The sequence below is a fragment of the Oncorhynchus keta genome, chromosome 20 (assembly GCF_023373465.1).
Source record: "Oncorhynchus keta strain PuntledgeMale-10-30-2019 chromosome 20, Oket_V2, whole genome shotgun sequence".
Taxonomy (NCBI): Eukaryota; Metazoa; Chordata; class Actinopteri; order Salmoniformes; family Salmonidae; genus Oncorhynchus; species Oncorhynchus keta.
The window spans coordinates 42,674,394-42,693,484 of NC_068440.1; the positions used below are offsets into that span (position 1 = coordinate 42,674,394).

The 19,091-nt window shown below is 43.9% G+C and overlaps 1 protein-coding gene and 1 long non-coding RNA gene across 3 annotated transcripts in view; both read left to right on the forward strand.

The window, feature by feature from the left end:
• Nucleotides 1–19,091, forward strand: part of LOC118382164 (protein FAM91A1) — a 129,209-nt gene that overhangs the window by 14,191 nt on the left and 95,927 nt on the right. Inside the window, exons 5-6 of the mRNA XM_052473170.1 lie at nt 8,660–8,727; nt 9,070–9,183. Coding sequence (XP_052329130.1) covers nt 8,660–8,727; nt 9,070–9,183 — 182 coding nt within the window. The remainder of the gene's footprint in view (nt 1–8,659; nt 8,728–9,069; nt 9,184–19,091) is intronic.
• On the forward strand, nt 7,696–8,229 carry LOC127910041 (uncharacterized). 2 transcript variants are annotated; one of them, XR_008073716.1, is made up of 3 exons: nt 7,696–7,767; nt 7,849–7,929; nt 8,174–8,229. It is a non-coding gene; the product is annotated as an uncharacterized LOC127910041 (long non-coding RNA). The 2 variants fall into 2 exon arrangements; XR_008073715.1 differs by lacking the exon at nt 8,174–8,229 and adding an exon at nt 8,093–8,148.

The window sequence follows — 19,091 nt, forward strand, 5'->3', positions numbered from 1 at the left end:
TAACCACTAGGCTACCCTGCCATGGGATCTAACCACTAGGCTACCCTGCCATGGGATCTAACCACTAGGCTACCCTGCCATGGGATCTAACCACTAGGCTACCCTGCCATGGGATCTAACCACTAGGCTACCCTGCCATGGGATCTAACCACTAGGCTACCCTGCCATGGGATCTAACCACTAGGCTACCCTGCCATGGGATCTAACCACTAGGCTACCCTGCCATGGGATCTAACCACTAGGCTACCCTGCCATGGGATCTAACCACTAGGCTACCCTGCCATGGGATCTAACCACTAGGCTACCCTGCCATGGGATCTAACCACTAGGCTACCCTGCCATGGGATCTAACCACTAGGCTACCCTGCCATGGGATCTAACCACTAGGCTACCCTGCCATGGGATCTAACCACTGGGCTACCCTGCCATGGGAAAATCTAACCACTAGGCTACCCTGAACCATGGGATCTAACCACGTTACAGAACCACGTACAGAACCACGTGCCAACGGGATCTAACCACTAGGCAGAACCCTGCCATGGGATCTAACCACGTTACAGAACACGTTGCAGAACCACGTTACAGAACCACGTGCCATGGGATCTAACCACGTAGGAACCCGTGAACCATGGGATCTAACCACTAGGCAGAACCCTGCCAGAACGGGATACAGAACCACGTTACAGAACCACTGCCACAGAACCACGTAGCAGAACCGCTACAGAACCATCGTTACAGGCAAAGAACGACGTTACAGAACGACGTTACAGAACCACGTTACAGAACGGCGTTACAGAACCACGTTACAGAACCACGTTACAGAACGACGTTACAGAACCACGTTACAGAACCACGTTACAGAACCACGTTACAGAACCACGTTACAGAACGACGTTACAGAACGGCGTTACAGAACCGCGTTACAGAACCACGTTACAGAACCACGTTACAGAACGACGTTACAGAACGACGTTACAGAACCACGTTACAGAACCACGTTACAGAACCACGTTACAGAACCACGTTACAGAACCGCGTTACAGAACCACGTTACAGAACCACGTTACAGAACCACGTTACAGAACCACGTTACAGAACCACGTTACAGAACGACATTAATAATGGATTATCGGGAAAACCAGCACCCTGCTCCCCCTCCATATTCTGTGTGTGTGTGTGTGTGTGTGTGTGTGTGTGTGTGTGTGTGTGTGTGTATGTGTGTGTGTGTACACGCGCACGTACGCAGAGGTACAGGCTGGTGACACACCGGGAATGGGAGGGGTGCTGGGTAGTGGAGAGATTGCTGTACAGTTTTGGATGAGTCACTCTCAACACACACACACAGACACCCACACACAGACCCACACAGACACCCACCCAGACACAGACACACACACAGACACAGACCCACACAGACACCCACCCAGACACAGACACACACACAGACACAGACCCACACAGACACCCACACAGACACAGACCCACACAGACACAGACCCACAGACCCACACAGACCCACACAGACACAGACCCACACAGACACAGACACACACAGACACAGACCCACACAGACACCCACCCACACACACACACCCACACACAGACACAGACCCACACAGACACCCACACACACACAGACACAGACCCACACACAGACACAGACCCACACAGACACCCACACACAGACACAGACCCACACAGACACCCACAGACACACACAGACCCACACAGACACCCACCCACACACAGACACAGACACAGACCCACACATAACCGATATGGCTGACTTGCTTAAACAAATGTGGTTTCTATTGACAATTGAGATGTACAAACTATGGCTTAAGGGGACGACAAGCGGATAAGATACAATCTATCATTTTTATTAAGACATTAATGAGCAAGCGACGACGGATGTAGTCAATATAACTTTGTTCAGCACTTTTGAAATGTACAGCGACAGAATTCAGAACATGGGCCGTTCTTACAGTATTCTCCCTGTAGCAGTCAGAACCGTAGGATAAATAAAGGGGGCATATAAACAGACAACGAAAGCTCTTACAATATTCAATAATTACATTTCTCTAAAACAGGTTGTAGGCTACATGTGCACCACCAAGTTAGAACAGTAGGTGAAATTAAGAAACCCTAATGATTTGGTCAATTTTTGCGAGTCACATAGAACGCTGTTTGGTTCTTTGCGTGTCAAGAAAGATATAGGTCCTAATGCACTACTTGATGCTTTACATAAGCTTTTAATTTGACACATCAAATAACACGATTCTACTATAGAATGTTGTGTGTGTGCAAGCCAAGCACCACAACTACTAAAGTTAGGTATTTTACCAAGGATCACCTTAAGTGCTCAGTTGTCTTTTCCCCAAACAATTTGATTTGCTGGTTTTAAGCATTAAACTTTCAAATAGCCCTTTGTTGACTGTTGCTGGGTGTTATCGTCCACCATCAGCACCACCCTGTACCCTACCTGTCCTAAGCTCTCTCCTCGCCCCTTACACAAAGTCTGAATCTGTCTTGCTTGGTGACCTAAACTGGGACATGCTTAAACCACCTGACCAAGTCCTAAAGCAATGGGACTCCCTAAATCTATCTCAGATTATTACCAATCCCACAAGGTATGACTCCAAACACCCAGAAAAGGCTACTCTCCTCGATGTTATCCTCACAAATAATCCTGATGGGTATCAGTCTGGTGTTTTCTGTAATGACCTTAGTGATCATTGTTTTACAGCCTGTGTTCGTAATGGCTGCTCAGTGAAACAACCTGTCCTGATTTGTCATAGACGCTTGCTATACAACTTTAATGAGAAAACCTTCCTTCATGAACTGACCTCGGTAAAATGGTATAGAATCAGCTTGATCCCCTCTTATCGAAGACGCTTGGACCTTCTTTTTTGATATTTTCAGTGGTTTTGTTAACAAACATCCCCCATAAAGAAAATGAGAATTAAAAGAGTGCAGTGTATAAAGTCAGAACATCTGCTGTCTCAGCCTCTGCCTGTCACCAAGGGAGTACCCCAGGGCTCAATCCTAGACCGCACGCTCTTCTCAATTTACGTCAACAGAACACAGCTCAGGCAGTAGGAAGCTCTCATTTATATATATATCTCATTTATAAGCTCCCATTTATATGCAGATGATACAGTCAGGATTTTGTGTTAAATGCTCTACAACATAGCCTTCTTAGTGCCCAACAAGCTTTCTCTACCCTTAACCTTGTTCTGAACACCTCCAAAACAAAGGTCATGTGGTTTGGTAAGAAGAATACCCCTCTTCCCACAGGTGTGATTACTACCTCTGAGGGTTTAGAGCTTGAGGTAGTCACCTCATACAAGTACTTGGGAGTATGGCTAGATGGTACACTGTCGTCTCAGCACATATCAAAGCTGCAGGCTAAAGTTGAATCTAGACTTGGTTTCCTCTACCATAATCGCTCCTCTTTCATCCCAGCTGCCAAACTAACCCTGATTCAGATGACCATCCTACCCATGCTAGATTACAGAGACGTCATTTATAGATCGGCAGGTAAGGGTGCTCTCTAGTGGCTAGATGTTCTTTACCATTCGGCCATCAGATTTTCCACCAATGCTCCTTATAGGACACATCACTGCACTCTATACCTCTGTAAACTGGTCATCTCTGTATACCCCTCGCAAAACACACTGGTTGATGCTTATTTATAAAACCCTCTTAGACCTCACTCCTCCCTATCTGGGATATCTACTGCAGCCCTCATCCTCCACATACAACACCTGTTCCCTCCCCCCTATCTGATATACCTACTGCAGCCCTCATCCTCCACATACAACACCTGTTCACTCCCCCCTATCTGAGATACCTACTGCAGCCCTCATCCTAAAGCATCCTCTATCCCACATACAACACCTGTTCACTCCCCTATCTGAGATATCTACTGCAGCCCTCATCCTCCACATACAACACCTGTTCACTCCCCCTATCTGCGATATCTACTGCAGCCCTCATCCTCCACATACAACACCTGTTCACTCCCCCTATCTGAGATACCTACTGCAGCCCTCATCCTCCACATACAACACCTGTTCACTCCCCCTATCTGAGATATCTACTGCAGCCCTCATCCTCCACATACAACACCTGTTCACTCCCCCTATCTGAGATATCTACTGCAGCCCTCATCCTCCACATACAACACCTGTTCACTCCCCCTATCTGAGATACCTACTGCAGCCCTCATCCTCCACATACAACACCTGTTCACTCCCCCTATCTGAGATATCTACTGCAGCCCTCATCCTCCACATACAACACCTGTTCACTCCCCCCTATCTGAGATATCTACTGCAGCCCTCATCCTCCACATACAACACCTGTTCACTCCCCCCTATCTGAGATATCTACTGCAGCCCTCATCCTCCACATACAACACCTGTTCACTCCCCCCTATCTGAGATATCTACTGCAGCCCTCATCCTCCACATACAACACCTGTTCACTCCCCCTATCTGAGATATCTACTGCAGCCCTCATCCTCCACATACAACACCTGTTCACTCCCCCCTATCTGAGATATCTACTGCAGCCCTCATCCTCCACATACAACACCCCCTGTTCACTCAGCCCTATCTGAGATATCTACTGCAGCCCTCATCCTCCACATACAACACCTGTTCACTCCCCCTATCTGAGATATCTACTGCAGCCCTCATCCTTCACATACAACACCTGTTCACTCCCCCCTATCTGAGATACCTACTGCAGCCCTCATCCTCCACATACAACACCTGTTCACTCCACCCCTATCTGAGATATCTACTGCAGCCCTCATCCTCCATATACAACACCTGTTCACTCCCCCCTATCTGAGATATCTACTGCAGCCCTCATCCTCCACATACAACACCTGTTCACTCCCCCTATCTGGGATATCTACTGCAGCCCTCATCCTCCACATACAACACCTGTTCACTCCCCCCTATCTGAGATACCTACTGCAGCCCTCATCCTCCACATACAACACCTGTTCACTCCCCCCTATCTGAGATACCTACTGCAGCCCTCATCCTCCACATACAACACCTGTTCACTCCCCCCTATCTGAGATACCTACTGCAGCCCTCATCCTCCACATACAACACCTGTTCACTCCCCCCTATCTGAGATACCTACTGCAGCCCTCATCCTCCACATACAACACCTGTTCACTCCCCCCTATCTGAGATACCTACTGCAGCCCTCATCCTCCACATACAACACCTGTTCACTCCCCCCTATCTGGGATATCTACTGCAGCCCTCATCCTCCACATACAACACCTGTTCACTCCCCCCTATCTGAGATACCTACTGCAGCCCTCATCCTCCACATACAACACCTGTTCACTCCCCCCTATCTGAGATACCTACTGCAGCCCTCATCCTCCACATACAACACCTGTTCACTCCCCCCTATCTGAGATATCTACTGCAGCCCTCATCCTTCACATACAACACCCGTTCTGCCAGGCACATTCTGTTAAAGGTCCCCAAAGCACACACATCACTGGGATGCACACTACACAACATACACTTAGTATTACTTTCTTAGCTACAGTATACACATCTCCCTGGCATATTACATCATTTATGCAGCAGCATACAATACATTTTTGGACTCACCTTGTGAAGGAGGAGCAGCAGCGGTCGTTCTGGACAAATTCTGTCTTCAAAACTTTGTCATCATAGTCTGGCAAAGAAACCAACGTTCGTGGTTAGCCACTGATTCCTTCCAAACGACTCATTGTTGAATTAGCGATTTCCAACTTGTGTAATGTTTATGTCCAATGGCCGATGAGCACCGATACGTTTTATCTATACTTTCCCTTCATTATTTCTCTTCATATTACAAGGACTAAAATGGATTTGCCAGTAGATCGTCGACGTGATGACAACGGATGATGACTGGATGAGTCCAATCAAAGCTACTGTATGTCATTATATCTGTGGCCGATGACCTTGAGCCTTCATGGATGGACACTTCTAATATAACTCTATGGCAGAACACAAGGGGTTAACATTCTAACCTTTAGACTTGGGGATGATGTGACAGAAAACTGAGCCAATCAGGCGCAATGCTCTGTATTTTCTGCTGGCTTGCCACACCACCACAGAAAGCACTGGCCTAGGCTGAAGCACTGGGCTAGGCTGAAGCACTGGGCTAGGCTGAAGCACTGGGCAAGGCTGAAACACGGGGCTAGGCTGAAGCACTGGGCTAGGCTGAAGCACTGGGCTAGGCTGAAGCACTGGGCTAGGCTGAAGCACTGGGCTAGGCTGAAGCACTGAAACACTGGGCAAGGCTGAAACACTGGGGGCTGAAACACTGGGGCTGAAACACTGGGCTAGGCTGAAACACTGGGCTAGGCTGAAGCACTGGGCTAGGCTGAAACACTGGGCTAGGCTGAAACACTGGGCTAGGCTGAAACACTGGGCTAGGCTGAAACACTGGGCTAGGCTGAAACACTGGGCTAGGCTGAAACACTGGGCTAGGCTGAAACACTGGGCTAGGCTGAAACACTGGGCTAGGCTGAAACACTGGGCTAGGCTGAAGCACTGGGCTAGGCTGAAACACTGGGCTAGGCTGAAACACTGGGCGAGGCTGAAACACTGGGCTAGGCTGAAACACTGGGCTAGGCTGAAACACTGGGCTAGGCTGAAACACTGAGCGAGGCTGAAACACTGAGCGAGGCTGAAACACTGGGCTAGGCTGAAACACTGGGCGAGGCTGAAACACTGAGCTAGGCTGAAACACTGGGCGAGGCTGAAACACTGGGCGAGGCTGAAACACTGGGCTAGGCTGAAACACTGGGCTAGGCTGAAACACTGGGCTCGGCTGAAACACTGGGCTCGGCTGAAACACTGGGCTCGGCTGAAACACTGGGCTCGGCTGAAACACTGGTCTAGGCTGAAACACTGGGCTAGGCTGAAACACTGGGCTAGGCTGAAGCACTGGGCTAGGCTGAAACACTGGGCTAGGCTGAAACACTGGGCTAGGCTGAAACACTGGGCTAGGCTGAAACACTGGGCGAGGCTGAAACACTGGGCTAGGCTGAAACACTGGGCTAGGCTGAAACACTGGGCTAGGCTGAAACACTGGGCTAGGCTGAAACACTGGGCTAGGCTGAAACACTGGGCTAGGCTGAAACACTGGGCGAGGCTGAAACACTGAGCTAGGCTGAAACACTGGGCTAGGCTGAAACACTGGGCGAGGCTGAAACACTGGGCTAGGCTGAAACACTGGGCTAGGCTGAAACACTGGGCTAGGCTGAAACACTGGGCTAGGCTGAAACACTGGGCGAGGCTGAAACACTGGGCTAGGCTGAAGCACTGGGCTAGGCTGAAACACTGGGCTAGGCTGAAACACTGGGCTAGGCTGAAACACTGGGCTAGGCTGAAACACTGAGCTAGGCTGAAACACTGGGCTAGGCTGAAACACTGGGCTAGGCTGAAGAACTGGGCTAGGCTGAAACACTGGGCTAGGCTGAAACACCTGCATTTTGGAGCTGCTTTACTCAAGAAAACAAAAAAGGGACCATGTTTGTATGCAGCTTTATTAACTCAATGACATAAAAAAATGTTTTACTTTGTTTGCAAACTGATATGTATTAATGCCAAAATAACATGCATTAAACGGCAAGTCCCTCCCCAACTGCCCTGAAGGATGCGTCGCCACAGATCGGGAGGAACCAGTATACTGACTTGATGAACCAGTGCTTAATGTCTCCTGTCTGTCTTCTAGGTCTAAGACTGCTGGGCATCGGGAGGAACCAGTATATTGACTTGATGAACCAGTGATTAATGTCTCCTGTCTGTCTTCTAGGTCTAAGACTGCTGGGCATCGGGAGGAACCAGTATATTGACTTGATGAACCAGTGCTTAATGTCTCCTGTCTGTCTTCTAGGTCTAAGACTGCTTGGGCATCGGGAGGAACCAGTATACTGACTTGATGAACCAGTGCTTAATGTCTCCTGTCTGTCTTCTAGGTCTAAGACTGCTGGGCATCGGGAGGAACCAGTATATTGACTTGATGAACCAGTGATTAATGTCTCCTGTCTGTCTTCTAGGTCTAAGACTGCTGGGCATCGGGAGGAACCAGTATATAGACTTGATGAACCAGTGCTTAATGTCTCCTGTCTGTCTTCTAGGTCTAAGACTGCTGGGCATCGGGAGGAACCAGTATATAGACTTGATGAACCAGTGCTTAATGTCTCCTGTCTGTCTTCTAGGTCTAAGACTGCTGGGCATCGGGAGGAACCAGTATATTGACTTGATGAACCAGTGCTTAATGCGTGGTCCTTCTGTAGCTCAGTTGGTAGAGCATGGCGCTTGTAATGCCAGGGTAGTGGGTTCGATTCCCGGGACCACCCATACGTAGAATGTATGCACACATGACTGTAAGTCGCTTTGGATAAAAGCGTCTGCTAAATGGCATATATTATTTATTATTATGTCTCCTGTCTGTCTTCTAGGTCTAAGACTGCTGGGCATCGGGAGGAACCAGTATATTGACTTGATGAACCAGTGATTAATGTCTCCTGTCTGTCTTCTAGGTCTAAGACTGCTTGGCATCGGGAGGAACCAGTATATTGACTTGATGAACCAGTGATTAATGTCTCCTGTCTGTCTTCTAGGTCTAAGACTGCTGGGCATCGGGAGGAACCAGTATATTGACTTGATGAACCAGTGCAGGTCTTCCAAGGTAAGAGCAACTTAAACATAATTAAATAATATCCTTATTTCTGTTTGTCAACATGTACTCTAAGTGATGAAATACTTAGACAATACTATGGTTATTATACCCGCAACACACAGATAGTTTTTAATTCTACATGTTTTCTAGGGACTAAACATTGCAGTGAGCTTCCTGAAAAGATTGAGTTCCTCTTTTAGTTGAATACACTTGTCTGTCTGTGGAGACAGACTTTCACTAAACGTCGGCCAACACTGCTGACTAGATGTCCGCTGATGTAAAAATGACTTGAAAAATACATTTTATTGATTGAATGACTTTTGATAACATACCCGTGTCGTCTCTTGTCAGAAATTCTTCCGTAGGAAAACGGCGCGAGACCTGCTCCCCTCCAAGCCAGTAGAGATCTCTGTAGAGCCGTGGTGGGTGGCTCAGACCGGATACATCACAGAGGATGACATCAGGGTGAGAACCGCATGGTGACCTTTCAACGCTTATGGCCATTCAATTGTTGTGTTTATTTATTCAGAGGAGACAACATACCATAAACACACAGCCAAACACCAACTGATTTGTTTTTCCTGTCACTATGCCAACCATCCCCTGCAGTTAGGCCAAGGTGTTTGATGGGGTTGATGTCAGGCCATCCTATGACGGTGCCACGTTGAAAGTCACTGACCTCTTCAGTAAGGCCATTCTACTGCCAATGTTTGTCTATGGAGATTGCGTGGCTGTGTGCTTGGGGCTGAAATTGCCAAATGCACTATTTTGAAGGGGTGTCCACATACTTTTGTATATATAGTGTACATAAAGTATTAACGCTTGTATTAGAGAATTATCACTATCATTGCCTTATATTAGGTGTCTGGCTAGACTGTAAACTCTCCTTCCAGACTCATATCAAACATCTCCAATCTAAAATCAAATCTAGAGTCGGCTTTCTATTCCACAACAAAGCCTCCTTCACGCACGCCGCCAAACTTACCCTAGTGAAACTGACTATCCTACCGATCCTCGACTTCGGCGATGTCATCTACAAAATGGCTTCCAACACTCTACTCAGCAAACTGGATGCAGTCTATCACAGTGCCATCCGTTTTGTCACTAAAGCACCTTATACCACCCACCACTGCGACTTGTATGCTCTAGTCGGCTGGCCCTCGCTACATACTCGTCGCCAGACCCACTGGCTCCAGGTCATCTACAAGTCCATGCTAGGTAAAGCTCCGCCTTATCTCAGTTCACTGGTCACGATGGCAACACCCACCCGTAGCACACGCTCCAGCAGGTGTATCTCACTGATCATCCCTAAAGCCAACACCTCATTTGGCCGCATTTCGTTCCAGTTCTCTGCTGCCTGTGACTGGAACGAATTGCAAAAATCGCTGAAGTTGGAGACTTTTATCTCCCTCACCAACTTCAAACATCTGCTATCTGAGCAGCTAACCGATCGCTGCAGCCGTACATAGTCTATCGGTAAATAGCCCACCCAATTTTACCTACCTCATCCCCATACTGTTTTTATTTATTTACTTTTCTGCTCTTTTGCACACCAATATCTCTACCTGTACATGACCATCTGATCATTTATCACTCCAGTGTTAATCTGCAATATTGTAATTATTCACCTACCTCCTCATGCCTTTTGCACACATTGTATATAGACTGCCCATTTTTTTCTACTGTGTTATTGACTTGTTAATTGTTTACTCCATGTGTAACTCTGTGTTGTCTGTTCACACTGATATGCTTTATCTTGGCCAGGTCGCAGTTGCAAATGAGAACTTGTTCTCAACTAGCCTACCTGGTTAAATAAAGGTGTTCTCAACTAGCCTACCTGGTTAAATAAAGGTGTTCTCAACTAGCCTACCTGGTTAAATAAAGGTGTTCTCAACTAGCCTGCCTGGTTAAATAAAGGTGTTCTCAACTAGCCTACCTGGTTAAATAAAGGTGTTCTCAACTAGCCTACCTGGTTAAATAAAGGTGTTCTCAACTAGCCTACCTGGTTAAATAAAGGTGTTCTCAACTAGCCTACCTGGTTAAATAAAGGTGTTCTCAACTAGCCTGCCTGGTTAAATAAAGGTGTTCTCAACTAGCCTGCCTGGTTAAATAAAGGTGTTCTCAACTAGCCTGCCTGGTTAAATAAAGGTGTTCTCAACTAGCCTACCTGGTTAAATAAAGGTGTTCTCAACTGGCCTACCTGGTTAAATAAAGGTGTTCTCAACTGGCCTACCTGGTTAAATAAAGGTGTTCTCAACTAGCCTACCTGGTTAAATAAAGGTGTTCTCAACTGGCCTACCTGGTTAAATAAAGGTGTTCTCAACTAGCCTACCTGGTTAAATAAAGGTGTTCTCAACTAGCCTACCTGGTTAAATAAAGGTGTTCTCAACTAGCCTACCTGGTTAAATAAAGGTGTTCTCAACTAGCCTAACTGGTTAAATAAAGGTGTTCTCAACTAGCCTACCTGGTTAAATAAAGGTGTTCTCAACTAGCCTACCTGGTTAAATAAAGGTGTTCTCAACTGGCCTACCTGGTTAAATAAAGGTGTTCTCAACTGGCCTACCTGGTTAAATAAAGGTGTTCTCAACTAGCCTACCTGGTTAAATAAAGGTGTTCTCAACTAGCCTACCTGGTTAAATAAAGGTGTTCTCAACTGGCCTACCTGGTTAAATAAAGGTGTTCTCAACTGGCCTACCTGGTTAAATAAAGGTGTTCTCAACTAGCCTACCTGGTTAAATAAAGGTGTTCTCAACTAGCCTACCTGGTTAAATAAAGGTGTTCTCAACTAGCCTACCTGGTTAAATAAAGGTGTTCTCAACTAGCCTACCTGGTTAAATAAAGGTGTTCTCAACTAGCCTACCTGGTTAAATAAAGGTGTTCTCAACTGGCCTACCTGGTTAAATAAAGGTGTTCTCAACTAGCCTACCTGGTTAAATAAAGGTGTTCTCAACTAGCCTACCTGGTTAAATAAAGGTGTTCTCAACTAGCCTACCTGGTTAAATAAAGGTGTTCTCAACTAGCCTACCTGGTTAAATAAAGGTGTTCTCAACTAGCCTACCTGGTTAAATAAAGGTGTTCTCAACTAGCCTACCTGGTTAAATAAAGGTGTTCTCAACTAGCCTGCCTGGTTAAATAAAGGTGTTCTCAACTAGCCTACCTGGTTAAATAAAGGTGTTCTCAACTAGCCTACCTGGTTAAATAAAGGTGTTCTCAACTAGCCTACCTGGTTAAATAAAGGTGTTCTCAACCGGCCAACCTGGTTAAATAAAGGTGTTCTCAACCGGCCTACCTGGTTAAATAAAGGTGTTCTCAACTAGCCTACCTGGTTAAATAAAGGTGTTCTCAACTGGCCTACCTGGTTAAATAAAGGTGTTCTCAACTAGCCTACCTGGTTAAATAAAGGTGTTCTCAACTGGCCTACCTGGTTAAATAAAGGTGTTCTCAACTGGCCTACCTGGTTAAATAAAGGTGTTCTCAACTAGCCTACCTGGTTAAATAAAGGTGTTCTCAACTAGCCTACCTGGTTAAATAAAGGTGTTCTCAACTGGCCTACCTGGTTAAATAAAGGTGTTCTCAACTGGCCTACCTGGTTAAATAAAGGTGTTCTCAACTAGCCTACCTGGTTAAATAAAGGTGTTCTCAACTGGCCTACCTGGTTAAATAAAGGTGTTCTCAACTGGCCTACCTGGTTAAATAAAGGTGTTCTCAACTAGCCTACCTGGTTAAATAAAGGTGTTCTCAACTAGCCTACCTGGTTAAATAAAGGTGTTCTCAACTGGCCTACCTGGTTAAATAAAGGTGTTCTCAACTGGCCTACCTGGTTAAATAAAGGTGTTCTCAACTAGCCTACCTGGTTAAATAAAGGTGTTCTCAACTGGCCTACCTGGTTAAATAAAGGTGTTCTCAACTGGCCTACCTGGTTAAATAAAGGTGTTCTCAACTAGCCTACCTGGTTAAATAAAGGTGTTCTCAACTAGCCTACCTGGTTAAATAAAGGTGTTCTCAACTGGCCTACCTGGTTAAATAAAGGTGTTCTCAACTAGCCTACCTGGTTAAATAAAGGTGTTCTCAACTAGCCTACCTGGTTAAATAAAGGTGTTCTCAACTAGCCTACCTGGTTAAATAAAGGTGTTCTCAACTGGCCTACCTGGTTAAATAAAGGTGTTCTCAACTGGCCTACCTGGTTAAATAAAGGTGTTCTCAACTAGCCTACCTGGTTAAATAAAGGTGTTCTCAACTAGCCTACCTGGTTAAATAAAGGTGTTCTCAACTGGCCTACCTGGTTAAATAAAGGTGTTCTCAACTAGCCTACCTGGTTAAATAAAGGTGTTCTCAACTAGCCTACCTGGTTAAATAAAGGTGTTCTCAACTAGCCTACCTGGTTAAATAAAGGTGTTCTCAACTAGCCTACCTGGTTAAATAAAGGTGTTCTCAACTAGCCTACCTGGTTAAATAAAGGTGTTCTCAACTAGCCTACCTGGTTAAATAAAGGTGTTCTCAACTAGCCTACCTGGTTAAATAAAGGTGTTCTCAACTAGCCTACCTGGTTAAATAAAGGTGTTCTCAACTAGCCTACCTGGTTAAATAAAGGTGTTCTCAACTAGCCTACCTGGTTAAATAAAGGTGTTCTCAACTAGCCTACCTGGTACCTAAATAAAGGTAAATAAAGGTGTTCTCAACCTGGTTAAATAAAGCCTACCTGGTTAAATAAAGGTGTTCTCAACTAGCCTACCTGGTTAAATAAAGGTGTTCTCAACTAGCCTACCTGGTTAAATAAAGGTGTTCTCAACTAGCCTACCTGGTTAAATAAAGGTGTTCTCAACTAGCCTACCTGGTTAAATAAAGGTGTTCTCAACTAGCCTACCTGGTTAAATAAAGGTGTTCTCAACTGGCCTACCTGGTTAAATAAAGGTGTTCTCAACTAGCCTACCTGGTTAAATAAAGGTGTTCTCAACTAGCCTACCTGGTTAAATAAAGGTGTTCTCAACTAGCCTACCTGGTTAAATAAAGGTGTTCTCAACTAGCCTACCTGGTTAAATAAAGGTGTTCTCAACTAGCCTACCTGGTTAAATAAAGGTGTTCTCAACTAGCCTACCTGGTTAAATAAAGGTGTTCTCAACTAGCCTACCTGGTTAAATAAAGGTGTACAATTATTATTATTATTATTTTTCTTCATGTTTTAAACAATTCAAATACATGTGACTATATACACAGTACCGGTCAAACGTTTGGACACCTACTCATTCAAGGGTTTTTCTTTATTTGTACTATTTTCTACATTGTAGAATAATAGGTGTTCTCAACTAGCCTACCTGTAAAGGTGTTCTCAACTATGGTTAAGAACTAGCCTACATTAAAACTGAAATGAAATAACACATATGGAATCATCTAGTGTTCTGCAAATAAAGCTGTCGTTAAATGGTTCTCAGCTTAACTGGTTAAATAAAGTGGCTGCTGGTTAAATAAAGTGGAAATGGTTCTTACCTGTCTTATATAAACATTACAACAGGGCTGTGAATATATTGTCCCTGAGCTAGTGGATTAATTTTGTCTTATATTGTTTACACACTGTGAATAGTGTAGGTTACTAGTGGATTTTTCTTCATGGTTTTACCTGTCTTATATTGAACATTACACAGGGCTGTGAATAGTGTATTTCCCTGATAGTGGATTTTCTTACCTGTCTTATATTGTATTACACCGGGCTGTGAATAGTGTAGCTTGTCCCTGAGCTAGTGGATGAATGGTTCTTACCTGTCTTATATTGAACATTACACAGGGCTGTGAATAGTGTAGCTTGTCCCTGAGCTAGTGGATTAATGGTTCTTACCTGTCTTATATTGAACATTACACAGGGCTGTGAATAGTGTAGCTTGTCCCTGAGCTAGTGGATTAATGGTTCTTACCTGTCTTATATTGAACATTACACAGGGCTGTGAATAGTGTAGCTTGTCCCTGAGCTAGTGGATGAATGGTTCTTACCTGTCTTATATTGAACATTACACAGGGCTGTGAATAGTGTAGCTTGTCCCTGAGCTAGTGGATGAATGGTTCTTACCTGTCTTATATTGAACATTACACAGGGCTGTGAATAGTGTAGCTTGTCCCTGAGCTAGTGGATGAATGGTTCTTACCTGTCTTATATTGAACATTACACAGGGCTGTGAATAGTGTAGCTTGTCCCTGAGCTAGTGGATGAATGGTTCTTACCTGTCTTATATTGAACATTACACAGGGCTGTGAATAGTGTAGCTTGTCCCTGAGCTAGTGGATGAATGGTTCTTACCTGTCTTATATTGAACATTACACAGGGCTGTGAATAGTGTAGCTTGTCCCTGAGCTAGTTGTTACCTGTCTTATATTGAACATTACTGGGCTGGAATTAATGGTTCTTACCTGTCTTATATTGAACATTACACAGGGCTGTGAATAGTGTAGCTTGTCCCTGAGCTAGTGGATGAATGGTTCTTACCTGTCTTATATTGAACATTACACCGGGCTGTGAATAGTGTAGCTTGTCCCTGAGCTAGTGGATTAATGGTTCTTACCTGTCTTATATTGAACATTACACAGGGCTGTGAATAGTGTAGCTTGTCCCTGAGCTGGGAGATGAATGGTTCTTACCTGTCTTATATTGAACATTACACAGGGCTGTGAATAGTGTAGCTTGTCCCTGAGCTAGTGGATGAATGGTTCTTACCTGTCTTATATTGAACATTACACAGGGCTGTGAATAGTGTAGCTTGTCCCTGAGCTAGTGGATGAATGGTTCTTACCTGTCTTATATTGAACATTACACAGGGCTGTGAATAGTGTAGCTTGTCCCTGAGCTAGTGGATGAATGGTTCTTACCTGTCTTATATTGAACATTACACAGGGCTGTGAATAGTGTAGCTTGTCCCTGAGCTAGTGGATGAATGGTTCTTACCTGTCTTATATTGAACATTACACAGGGCTGTGAATAGTGTAGCTTGTCCCTGAGCTAGTGGATGAATGGTTCTTACCTGTCTTATATTGAACATTACACAGGGCTGTGAATAGTGTAGCTTGTCCCTGAGCTAGTGGATGAATGGTTCTTACCTGTCTTATATTGAACATTACACAGGGCTGTGAATAGTGTAGCTTGTCCCTGAGCTAGTGGATGAATGGTTCTTACCTGTCTTATATTGAACATTACACAGGGCTGTGAATAGTGTAGCTTGTCCCTAGTGGATGAGCTAGTGGATTAATGGTTCTTACCTGTCTTATATTGAACATTAACAGGGCTGTGAATTCTTACCTGTCTTATATTGAACATTACACCGGGCTGTGAATAGTGTAGCTTGTCCCTGAGCTAGTGGATGAATGGTTCTTACCTGTCTTATATTGAACATTACACAGGGCTGTGAATAGTGTAGCTTGTCCCTGAGCTGGGAGATGAATGGTTCTTACCTGTCTTATATTGAACATTACACAGGGCTGTGAATAGTGTAGCTTGTCCCTGAGCTAGTGGATTAATGGTTCTTACCTGTCTTATATTGAACATTACACCGGGCTGTGAATAGTGTAGCTTGTCCCTGAGCTAGTGGATGAATGGTTCTTACCTGTCTTATATTGAACATTACACTGGGCTGTGAATAGTGTAGCTTGTCCCTGAGCTGGTGGATGAATGGTTCTTACCTGTCTTATATTGAACATTACACAGGGCTGTGAATAGTGTGCTTGTCCCTGCTGGGATGAATGGTTCTTACCTGTCTTATATTGAACATTACACAGGGCTGTGAATAGTGTAGCTTGTCCCTGAGCTAGTGGATGAATGGTTCTTACCTGTCTTATATTGAACATTACACAGGGCTGTGAATAGTGTAGCTTGTCCCTGAGCTAGTTGATGAATGGTTCTTACCTGTCTTATATTGAACATTACACAGGGCTGTGAATAGTGTAGCTTGTCCCTGAGCTAGTGGATTAATGGTTCTTACCTCTCTGCCTGCTGGAGGTACTTCATGTTGGTTCCAACCTTAAAGAAAGTTGCCAGGTCTGTTAGGAAATGCTTTTGTTCCACCATCTGGTTGCCAGGTCTGTTAGGAAATGCCTTTGTCCCACCATCTGGTTGCCAGGTCTGTTAGGAAATGCTTTTGTTCCACCATCTGGTTGCCAGGTCTGTTAGGAAATGCCTTTGTTCCACCATCTGGTTGCCAGGTCTGTTAGGAAATGCCTTTGTCCCACCATCTGGTTGCCAGGTCTGTTAGGAAATGCCTTTGTTCCACCATCTGGTTGCCAGGTCTGTTAGGAAATGCCTTTGTCCCACCATCTGGTTGCCAGGTCTGTTAGGAAATGCCTTTGTTCCACCATCTGGTTGCCAGGTCTGTTAGGGAATGCCTTTGTCCCACCATCTGGTTGCCAGGTCTGTTAGGAAATGCCTTTGTCCCACCATCTGGTTGCCAGGTCTGTTAGGAAATGCCTTTGTCCCACCATCTGGTTGCCAGGTCAGTTAGGAAATGCCTTTGTCCCACCATCTGGTTGCCAGGTCTGGTTAGGAAATGCCTTTGTCCCACCAATTGGTCAACAGCCTTTTGTGCCACCATCTGGTTGCCAGGTCAGAAACAAATGCCTTTTTGGTTGCTGCGCCAGAAACTCTAAATTTGAATTAAATGTAGGTTTTAAAATGTGTTCCAATAACTGTATATAGAATACAGATGGGTTTAGATCAATAACTGTATATAGAATACAGATGGGTTTAGATCAATAACTGTATATAGAATACAGATGGGCTTAGATCAATAACTGTATATAGAATACAGATGGGCTTAGATCAATCACTGTATATAGAATACAGATGGGCTTAGATCAATCACTGTATATAGAATACAGATGGGCTTAGATCAATAACTGTATATAGAATACAGATGGGCAATAACTGTATATAGAATAACAGATGGGCTTAGATCAATAACTGTATATAGAATACAGATGGGTTTAGATCAATAACTGTATATAGAATACAGATGGGTTTAGATCAATAACTGTATATAGAATACAGATTGGTTAGATCAATAACTGTATATAGAATACAGATGGGCCTAGATCAATAACAATCACTGGTATATAGAATACAGATGGGCTTAGATCAATCACTGTATACTGTATATAGAATACAGATGGGCAATAACTGTATATAGAATACAGATGGGCTTCGATCAATCACTGTATATAGAATACAGATGGGCTTAGATCAATCACTGTATATAGAATACAGATGGGCATAGATCAATAACTGTATATAGAATACAGATGGGCTTAGATCAATAACTGTATATAGAATACAGATGGGCAGTAACTGTATATAGAATACAGATGAGCTTAGATCAATAACTGTATATAGAATACAGATTGGCTTAGATCAATAACAGTATATAGAATACAGATGGGCTTAGATCAATAACTGTATATAGAATACAGATAGACTTAGATCAATCACTGTATATAGAATACAGATGGACTTAGATCAATCACTGTATATAGAATACAGATGGGCCATCACTGTATATAGAATACAGATGAGCTTAGATCAATAACTGTATATAGAATACAGATTGGCTTAGATCAATAACAGTATATAGAATACAGATGGGATTAGATCAATAACTGTATATAAAATACAGATGGGCTTAGATCAATCACTGTATATAGAATACAGATGGGCTTAGATCAATAACTGTATATAGAATACAGATGGGCTTAGATCAATAACTGTATATAGAATACAGATGGGATTAGATCAATAACTGTATATAGAATACAGATGGGCTTAGATCAATAACTGTATATAGAATACAGATTGGCTTAGATCAATAACTGTATATAGAATACAGATGGACTTAGATCAATAACTGTATATAGAATACAGATGGGCTTAGATCAATAACTGTATATAGAATACAGATGGGCTTAGATCAATAACTGTATATAGAATACAGATGGGCTTAGATCAATAACTGTATATAGAATACAGATGGGCTTAGATCAATAACTGTATATAGAATACAGATGGGCTTAGATCAATAACTGTATATAGAATACAGATGGGCTTAGATCAATAACTGTATATAGAATACAGATGGGCTTAGATCAATAACTGTATATAGAATACAGATGGGCTTAGATCAATAACTGTATATAGAATACAGATGGGCTTAGATCAATAACTGTATATAGAATACAGATGGGCTTAGATCAATAACTGTATTTAGAATACAGATGGGCTTAGATCAATAACTGTATATAGAATACAGATTGGCTTAGATCAATCACTGTATATAGAATACAGATGGGCTTAGATCAATAACTGTATATAGAATACAGATGTAAGTCGCTTTGGATAAAAGCGTACTGCT